This window comes from Epinephelus lanceolatus, chromosome 15 (assembly GCF_041903045.1).
Source record: "Epinephelus lanceolatus isolate andai-2023 chromosome 15, ASM4190304v1, whole genome shotgun sequence".
Taxonomy (NCBI): Eukaryota; Metazoa; Chordata; class Actinopteri; order Perciformes; family Serranidae; genus Epinephelus; species Epinephelus lanceolatus.
This window is the reverse complement of record NC_135748.1, coordinates 36,780,801-36,790,556: the sequence shown is the minus strand read 5'-3', so window position 1 is coordinate 36,790,556 and position 9,756 is coordinate 36,780,801. Positions and strand designations below refer to the sequence as shown.

Here is a 9,756-nt window from a genome sequence, read left to right as displayed (position 1 = left end):
GTCTCCTCCTCCACCATTTGGAAATTCTAACGATTATCTCCTGTTCTGGATTTAAAATGTCCGTCTTCCTTCAACTATAAACTGAATTACAGTTTTCATTTGTCCAGTGGGCTCTTAAAAAGTCCTCTATTTTACAGAGAGACACTCATAACAAATAAGTAAGTGCACCCAAGGACATTGTAGGCTAATTAACCTTCTTTGTTTCATGTTTTGTACACTTATGTTGTATGAAGCTTAGTTTAAACTCACAGAACTTTATTTGAATCTCTAGTGGAGGTCTTAAAGGTTCCAAAGATGCTAAATGTACGAGGCAAAATCTGGATAAATGTGCATAACATGCTGCATGCATGAGACATCTAGAACATTTGGTTTTGGTGGAACAGTGCAAAACATAGCTTCTTGGGTGTGAAGTAGCTTCAATGACATGCTGAGACGAGATGGAAAATATGATTCATAGACATATTTCAGTATTTTCTAGCTTTAGTTAGACAGTTGTTGAAAGATGATATGTTTGTAGATTATCCAGAGTAGAAACTAGAAAAATTACAGTACTTGTTTGTTTAAACACTTAAGACAATGTTTCCTCTCAAGGAACACCTGAAAAATGTAGGGCTGTCCCCTAATAGTCGACCAAAACGTTAGTCGACCACAAAGGTCATTAGACGGCAGGATTTCTGTGGTCGCTTAGTCCAACACATGCGGCATGTGTACGGCCCCTAATTTCCAGGGCTGGTACCTGCAGTTATTCCACAGGCTGGTTAATAACATGTCGGGCAGGAAATCCAAAGTGTGGGATCATTTTGAGAAGGTGAAGGACGAACCCAAAGTGAACTCATCTTCATTGGTCGACTACAAACATGACGTATCATCTGAAACATGGAAGTAGCTACATGCCCATTAGCCCACAGCGTCATTAACAGGCGGCTCGCTCAGTGTGTGACGTGCACTTGGAGATAAAATATAGGCCTGTATTAATGAAGGGTCATTAGTACGGTTTTGTATTTCTCTGTAATGTAGCACAGTGTTAACAATGTTACTGATACTATTCTTTCTCACACCTTCAACTCAAACCACCAAAATATATCATTTAATGATTACATTAAAATCAGAAACATGCGGGCGACCAGTCGACTAATGGACCTAAATGACGACTATTGGTCAGCTAGGAAAATTCTTAGTCGGAGGCAGCCCTAGAAAAATGACTACTGTCTCTAAGAAGCAAGGGTGAAAGTAGCAATATTTGTTGAAATAAACTGTCCAAACCAATAAGAGTGAATTCTTAATTTTAGTGGAAATCCCAATATTAAAAGATATCAAATATGTCTGAACTTTGGGGACATGTGCATAAAATGATGCACAAGACATTTAGACTTTGGTGCAGCCATAAAAGATATGGTCTTAAATTTTAATATTTTACTTTGTGTAGTATTAAAAGCTTCCGATTATATACAGTGGAAAGCATTTATATGTTTATTTGGTCTGAGGATTATGAAAAATACCAGCATTAAATTCTGGAAATACAAGGTCCTGTGACATTTTTCTATATAATTTAGTGCTTTTAGCAGCAAAACCAAAATTGCATTCATGTCCTTTGTGTTGGGATGGCGTCTTTTAAAATAACTGGATTGCTCAATGCCTGTTACGGATGTGTGGGGACAGGCTTTCTTTTTTGATTTGGGTGAACTGACCCTTTCATTCACATGAAGAATTTGAATATGAACATCAGCCTTTCAGTTTTTTTGTTATGCTTCATTTTCAAAACATAATTACAGACTGTCATTTTCATAAACCCATGAAATCATGTATTTTTTAGTCACTTTCTTCTTCCGATGACAGTTTTCAAAACCAGCTGCAGTTCATCATTTCTAAAGAGAGCTCTGTTGTCACCTGACTGAAGAAAACAAACGCTCATATAAACACATCTCCTGCTGTCGGTGTGTGAACCCCCCACCCCAGCCCAGCCTTGAGGGGGTTTGGAGCTACAGTATCTGTCTACACAAACAAATATAATCCTCCCCTCCGGGCTGAACTGATGCCTTATGACTCAATGATGCTCAGACTGGAAGGGGATGAGCATTAGCAGCGGCATTACCGTCATCACACTGTACAATCCTACAGCTGTAACTACCAATTAGACCACAGAGCGTGTGTACGGGGGGAAAAAACACACTTCCAGGGTAATTCACTGCATGTTATTAACAGCTGCAGTGAGATATTTAAAGCCGCTTTTCAGCTCAGCGTTGATGGGTGTTGAAATGAGCTTTGCCCTGTGAAGGAGATGGAGCCGAGGCCAAATAACATCATTCAGCGTCGACGAGGGAAGAGATGCTCTCATCCCAACGGGTTGAGAATCTCCAGCTGCTGCTACTTCCTGCCTGTAGTACCACATGTGTCAGAATATGAATGAATGCTGAATATGAATGAGACGCCTTCCTCCTCCACTTGAATCATAAAGCATCTTCACTTCTACTCTCGTGTTTGTTTCCTCACTCAGTATTTTATGGTGATGTCATCCTGCAGTGGCAACATGAACGCCAGTGAGGTTTCCATGCAAATGTGCACATGCACATTTCCATCCACTACTGTTAATGTGAATATTAGGAGTTAGTGATAAACTGTTGGCGGAGCTAATTCTCCAGCCAGGTGTAAAACAAGAGGGCACAAGGAGATGACATCATCAGAAGGAAAGCTGAAATCATAGGAAACCAAGCGGGAAAACTTGATGTAAATATGACGATCGTGTTTATCTCATGTTTTTAATGTGAGGAAGGTTATAGTCTCTGTCACTCCATACAAATCTCATGTTTTTGCCTCTTCGAAGGATGTTTAAAGAAATATTTTACCACTAAATGGCCGTTTGTATATCAATTACTCACCCTGTGTTACGCTGAATTTTCTCGCTTGCCTCTGGTTAACGAAGAATCCAAAAACGAACAAAATTCTTGAAAGTCATTGGGGTTCGGGTTCAAAATAGCAAAACTAAATAAAAACATCTGTTTACAAACTCTCACAGAACTTGTTCAGTATAAACCAGTCTCACTTATCCAGTCGTATGCTCAATACTTGTCAGAGTCCACTGGCAAAAGCAGTAGATTTACCTCTTAAGGCCCTGATCATGCAGAAAGCGTTTTAGCAGCTAGAGGCGCCATTTTGTAATTGTTTTTAATGAGAATTAAGCTTTTTGCGTTGTGATGCGCCTCGTGTTTCTGCGCTCTCAGCAGCTGGCATTTTTGCCGGAGCACTCTGAACTGCTCTGGTTGAAAAAACTTAAACTCAAAGCGGAATAACACCCCACGTCATCTCCTTCATCATCTTTCTTCCCATTGTCCAATTGGATGATTTGAGAGGCGTTGTTTACAGTTAGTAAACAATGGAGGAGAAACTGGTGGTAGCGGTTGCTGGATACCCAAAGTTATACAGCCTTTTGATATGTGCCTGCATACGGCCATCATGGAGGAGAAGCTCCTGGACCAACTGGTGGTACTCCCTGTGATCCACCCTCTTTATTAGGGTCTCATGTACCCGCACAGATCTCCGTTTCCCTGTGCACCCTCGACCAGCGCTACAGCCTCTGCCCTCTGCCTTAACACTTTAGGAACTAGATACTAATTAACATGAAAAAAAAAAAATAATGGTAGATTGATTACAAGGGAAGGTTAGTGTAAGGACGTGATGGGGTGGTTGCCTGGCAACAATAAAAAGAGTTGTTTTTTTTTTAAAACTAGTGCCATTTAATTTGTGACACAAACATTCTGATTGAGGCAGCAGCAGAGCTTCTGTGATAAGTGAGGTAAAATTACTGTTTAAGATAAGTTTCTCTTTCAGATGCATATGACTGTTGATGCAGAAGTGTTTTAAACAGTTTTTAGCCAAAATGCATTTTTGGGAAGTATTGAGCATACCACTGGATAAATAAGGCTTTGATTATGTTGTACAAGTTGTTTAAGAGTTCGTAAACAGACGTTTTGATGTAGTGTTGCAGTTGTTAAACACGGTTTTAATTCATCACCATCACCAATTCATTCGCTTTAAATCATCAAGTATTTTCTTAATTTTATTTTCTTAATTTTTTCTCCATTGACCGGAGGCAAGCAAGAAAATTTGCAACAAAGTTCTCTTCGTGGATTCAACATAACACGAATTAAGTAATTAGAAATATTCCTTTGAGTCACATGCTTCATGTATGTCATGATTAATTCCTCATATCTGTTTCCATAGCAATTTTTTGCATTCTGCTTTTATCAATACAACTTTTTCACCTCAGCCAAACGTAAAAACCTTTTGCAATATTTTTTAGGTTGATTTTCTGCGTTTCCACTCTGTTGTTTTTGGTACATTAGTTGACTTAGTTTGAAAATTATGAGTTGATTAACCACTATTTTGTGAGTTGAAGCCCAGATAAGAGCTCTGGGGACAGTTTATGGAGCAAACTATGGTGGTTAGGAAGGTGATTATGTGGACGGATGAGTGCTTTGTAATGAATGAATGTATTGATTACTTCCTGGACTTTTGATTGATTCTTGTCGATCGTCACATAAAACCCACCACTCTCAGCTTATTTGTGCTCAGTTTGAGACAAACCTGCCGTGTTTCTGACAAAAATATTTTCAATTTTTCACAATGTTGCATCTCTCTGTTTCCTGTCTCCATCAGTTCAGAACTGATCATCTTGCTGTGCAGTTTCGTTGGCATCTCCATTGATTTGCCAGCCAGTAAAAGAACAGCAAGATTTAGAAATAACAAGTCACACACGCACACACGCACGCACACACCTCTAATTTGTATGTACTTTCTAACACAGCATTTCACTAGAAAAACTAAACTGCAGCTTTCTCCTCTCACAACTGAGCTGCTTTAGCAAATAAAAAGCTAGAAGTGAAGGATAAATTCTCAGCTCCTCTTGGAGGTCGACAGATCTTCTCCAAAGATTTTTTTATTGAGAAGGATAAGTGAATTTCTGCAAGAATTTATAAAGGTTTAACATCCAAAGAAATACTTTCGATGACTTATTCCTCTATTTGTCATGTAACCTTGCTGAAGGCTTTCTTCTTTCAGTTATTATTCAGTTATTTAATTCTTTATTCACCAACAGAAACATCCGCTTTTAAACTTGTGTCGGCCTCCAAAAGCAGAGGAATTTGTTCCTCAAGTTGACACCAAATAACCAGCCAGGTTTGATGTTGATGTGATGATACTGAAGAGCGTGCTCTGAGAAAGCTACGTCCTTGAATCCATCGCCTTTGAAACCACATGCATCATCCCGTCCGCACATCAAATCAATCATTCCTCAAGAACTCCAGCGCAAAAATAAACTCCCTTTCTCTTTGAAAAAAAAAATCCTATATCGTGGTGGCGTTATGCCTCCAGCAGGACGTGCCAGCGGCAAACCTGCTGTCCTCGACTCTCCTTCATGTCCTGCCAGTGGAGCTGCTCCTCTTCGCCGCTGCTGTTCTGGCCCAGAGCGACCCAGCCCACCATCTCCTTGCGCTTCATGCTGCGGCGGTTGTAGATGGAGACCAGCAGCGTGACGTCTGACAGCTGGAACAGCGCCACCTGGAAGACGAAGGTCTCCTTGTAGACGGGGTTGGGCTGGCCGCGACGCACTGACGTCTTACAGCGAGAGATCTCCTGCCCGACCGAGTTTAGCAGAGTCAGACGCCCATAGGTGTCTGGACCAGAGGGGAGGAGGGGTGAGGAGAGAGAGGAAGAAGGAACGAAAAATATTGATGTTTGTTGATTCTTTTTCTGTCATGTTGGTAATCAAATGTTAACTCGTTTTTCCCAGTCACTGAAACTTAGGAGAGGGTTCTCTTATTTGTGTATGTAGAGAGAAAAGTTTAAAAATAAATATGTAGAAGTAACATATGTAAAATAAGAGTGGGAATAAAAATAGACACTATACAAGATCAGTGAAACTCTGATGTACCAAAAGGTTTGATTTAGGGAGATATGTTGGCAGAAATGAAACATAATAAGTACGTTTTCTTTGGTGAATAATCATCTGAAAATAAGAACGACTGTGTTTTCATTACCTTAGAATGAGCCGCTCATATCTACACAGTGAGCAGCTCCTCGTCTACTGAGACTGCCATGCTTCTACAGTAGCCCAGACCAGACAAACCAAACACTGCACCACTAAACTGTGCATTACAGGAACACCAAAGAAAGGTTTAGGTTCATTTAGAAACTGTGTCCGCCTTACACTGAAAACACTGACAAGTTAATTTCAACTTTAAAATGTTCTGCTCCTAAGAATACATTTCAATTTGTTCCTGTAAAACAAAAGTATCGGCCGAAATGCCATCAACTCAAAGTATATATCAGTATCAGTGAAGCTAACATTTCCCTGTGTGTCAGAGTGTACAGTGTCTGTGGGTGTGAGGCTCACTGCAGACCTGGTGGTCTATTGATGGCCAGGTTTCTGAAGTGGCTGCCCTTGATGAGCTCCACCGACATGCGTCCTGTGGTGGCGTTGTAGGTGAGACCCACCAGCAGCTCGGGGACGCCGCCATGAGTGAGAGACTGAGTGGACGAGGCGCTGTCGCTCTGTGACACAGCAGACAGGCTCAGCTGGGAGTCCACGCTCTGACAAAACACAGACAGAGAAACACAGTGAGCAGCAGGAAAACAACTCAGCAGATATTTACACAAATCTGATGGCTGAATTACAACACTCTAAATACTGATGTACATTTCACCTTGAGGTTACTGCGAGGCTCCATGACCAGTGTCGTCTCCATCGTCCCTCCGTCCGGGTCCAGCCCACCTAAACGCAGCACCTTCTCACCCATCATACGCTCACGAGACATCCGAGAAGGTCCGAGCGCATACAGCCTGAACCTGATGGCCGTCATGTGTAGGTCTGACGGCTCCAGGCGTGAGAAGCGAAATGTCTCGTTGAAGTGCGGCAGCGAGCCTTTCTGCACTGACGTCTTGTGGCGTTGTTTCTTGGAGGGGAGCAGGACCATGTGCACCTGCCAGGAGTCCATGCCGCTGCGGGCCTTGTCGGGGACGTCCCGGGCCGCGATCACAGAGACCAGCAGCTTCTCTGTGTCGGGCCGGTACTCCAAAGAGAGGACCAAGTCTCCACATTTAGAGATGGGGGTTCGAGGGGATGAAGTGGCCGGCTGAGTGGAGACCTCATCCTGGGGAGGATGCTCTTGCTGAGAAGGAAGGAAGGAAGAGGAAAAAAGCTCATTCAGCTGCATGTACTGTATAATGTGACTTAAACATGATTTAGACCCCCTCACACCTTGGAATAAAATGTGTTTTGGGTGATCAGATTGGAATGGGATTGTGCTTGACCAAATCAAAGTTCAGGTGTAAATGCATCCAAAACACTTCTTTCCTCACTTAGCTCACTTACTTTCCTCCCTCCTTTTCTCAGCATTGATAGGTTCCTTGTTTGTTCACTCATTAACCTGACTGAGTCCACATCTGTATTTAGACCCTGAACACCATTTCTTTCTTCATCATCCCATGGGGCAGCAGTGCTGACTCAAACCCGTGTGTTTGCTCCCCCGCTTTTTTTGTTTAAACTACAAGTTCTTCAGTCTGAAAATAAATGTTTGTGTGTGCAAAAGGAAAGTTTCAGTGGCTGTGCATTCTGATCAGTGCCCTTTTTTAATGAACTGGATGCGGTGATGGGTGATTGACTCGTGTTTTGCCCTGGTGATGGAGATGTCGGCTGGACGGAGAGACTGGATCTCAATCAGATCTCAATGTGGACACTAGAGACACACACTAATACCGGGAGTAAGTGTAGTCAGGTTAATTCATATCTAGATACAACCTGGATGTGAGACACACTTAGATGCAAGGTGTGAAGGGAGTCTTAGTGATATTTGTTGAGAAAAGATGCTGAATAAAGAAATAGATAAATTAAGAAATTCAAGAAAGAGTGCTCAAAGACAGTGTTGCTGAGTACTGGTACTTATGTTCTATGAGAGGCTTTTAGTGGTCAGGGTTGGTAACTCTTATTTTTAACCACCCATTTGAACTGATTATCTCTGGTCCCGCTGCTGTGGTCTATTTATAACTACACACACAATCAGCTGAGATATGAATAGAAAGGCAACAGAAGAAAAAGGGCAAACACAGAATCATTTGGACATTGATTGCTTCCAGCCGCCCTGATTCCCCGAGCATGAAGATAACTGCATCAGCTGGATGAACAGATCCATTCTGTTCCTCAGAAACTGAGGGTCCAGGAAATGACTTCAGGGTAATAATAATATATGATATAATATATAATATATGTCTGTTGTGTATCAAACACTCATCTTGCAGATTTAAAAGGTGATTTTAAAACATTTGCACCTTACTGTACATTACTCAGTTGATTCTTTCAAGATTAGCGTCTTTGCTATGCTATATAACTGTATATTTTGCATTTAATGTTGCACTACTTATGTCCACCTCACACGTGAATATGTACAGTAAAAAGTCCTTTCACCTTTTATTAAATTATTGCTGATAATCATATTGTATGTATTTTTTTGCTCTTTAATCTTTGTCTTTTACCCAACGATTAATACACTCGTATTTTGATTCAATGCATGAAAAAAATGTCAGATTGCTGCACTAGATTGAAGAAAAATTGCACTTGATTCTTGAAAAATTATGGAAAAACTTCAGTGTGCTTGGTAATGGGTAAAATAAGTGTTATTAATGATACATGTTTCAATTTGTTTAAAAGAAATAAGTTTGTTGGGGACAAAAAAAAACAAAAACAGACAAAAGTATATCAATAATTGGCAAAGTAGCTCGTTCAGAGTGAAATGAGCTGATTTCTGATTATTTTGTAAACGTAAAAATAAACTATTAGACGATGATTAAGACTCACAATCACGAATGGTTCTGAGAAACCTCTTCTCAAATGTTCAGAGACACAAACTGAGCAGAAATCCTGTCACAAAGGAGAAATAAACCTCCTCCTCTTCTTCTTCTCTACACAGCCAGTCTCCACTTCCCGTACAGTCAGCAAACACAACATCGATTGTTGTCGAGTGTTGACAGAGCGGGGCTGAGTGTCGCTGTCGACATGGCAACGGCAGAGAGAGATAAGATAATCACAGAGCTGCTGCTCGTGTCTATTGAATGTGCAGGTCAGGAGGTCGACACATGAAGAAGAAAAACACAGATGCTCACCTGATAAATGTTTACTACTTCTTCCTCTGCAAGGAGTAAGAGAGGTACTAAATATTACTTCTAGTAGTGAAAAACAGGGTCATATTCTTTGTATGTGTACACACTTAATGGGCCATTAAACACACACTGGATGTGTCGCACTGCAGCTCGTCAACAGACCAACACGCAAAGTTATTACGTTTACTGACAGACCTGTACGTTCTCTGCATAGGCATAAAATGTTGTGTGGACAGCCCCCAATTAAACTTGATTTTCTCACCTGAAGAGCCGATCTCCAGAGATATTACTCGCCAGGCAATATCTTTTTGGCCATTGTCTTTATAATGACGGGATTGTGTATTGTTTCGCTTGGGACATTTCTCGACCTCAACAAGTCTCTCCTCATCCATTCTTTGTCACACACGAGACACGGCAACAGAAACAGAGTTCTCTTTGCATCAGTGGTAAATAGAGAGGAGTCGAGCTGCCATAGAAGCAGAGAAAAGGAGCTGCTATGGTACGAGCAGAGAGCGAGTGGGGGAAACAGGCTTTTAATTCCAGGAGCAGCACAGCTGGAAATAGGACGGTGGCGTATAGTAGAGTGTGGCTCAGGACAGATTTTCCTGA

General features: G+C 41.4%; 1 protein-coding gene across 4 annotated transcripts in view; it reads right to left on the bottom strand.

Annotated features, from left to right (window-relative positions):
* Positions 1 to 1,817: 1,817 nt before the first annotated feature.
* syt16 (synaptotagmin XVI) overlaps positions 1,818 to 9,756 on the bottom strand; it is a 56,786-nt gene continuing 48,847 nt past the window's right edge. For all 4 annotated transcript variants that reach the window (XM_078175268.1, XM_078175269.1, XM_033641921.2 and 1 more), the window contains 3 exons: positions 6,699 to 7,163; positions 6,396 to 6,585; positions 1,818 to 5,669 (listed from right to left, as the gene is read on the bottom strand). In XM_078175268.1, the coding sequence (XP_078031394.1) occupies positions 5,356 to 5,669; positions 6,396 to 6,585; positions 6,699 to 7,163 (969 nt within the window). In that variant the 3' untranslated portion in view covers positions 1,818 to 5,355. The remainder of the gene's footprint in view (positions 5,670 to 6,395; positions 6,586 to 6,698; positions 7,164 to 9,756) is intronic.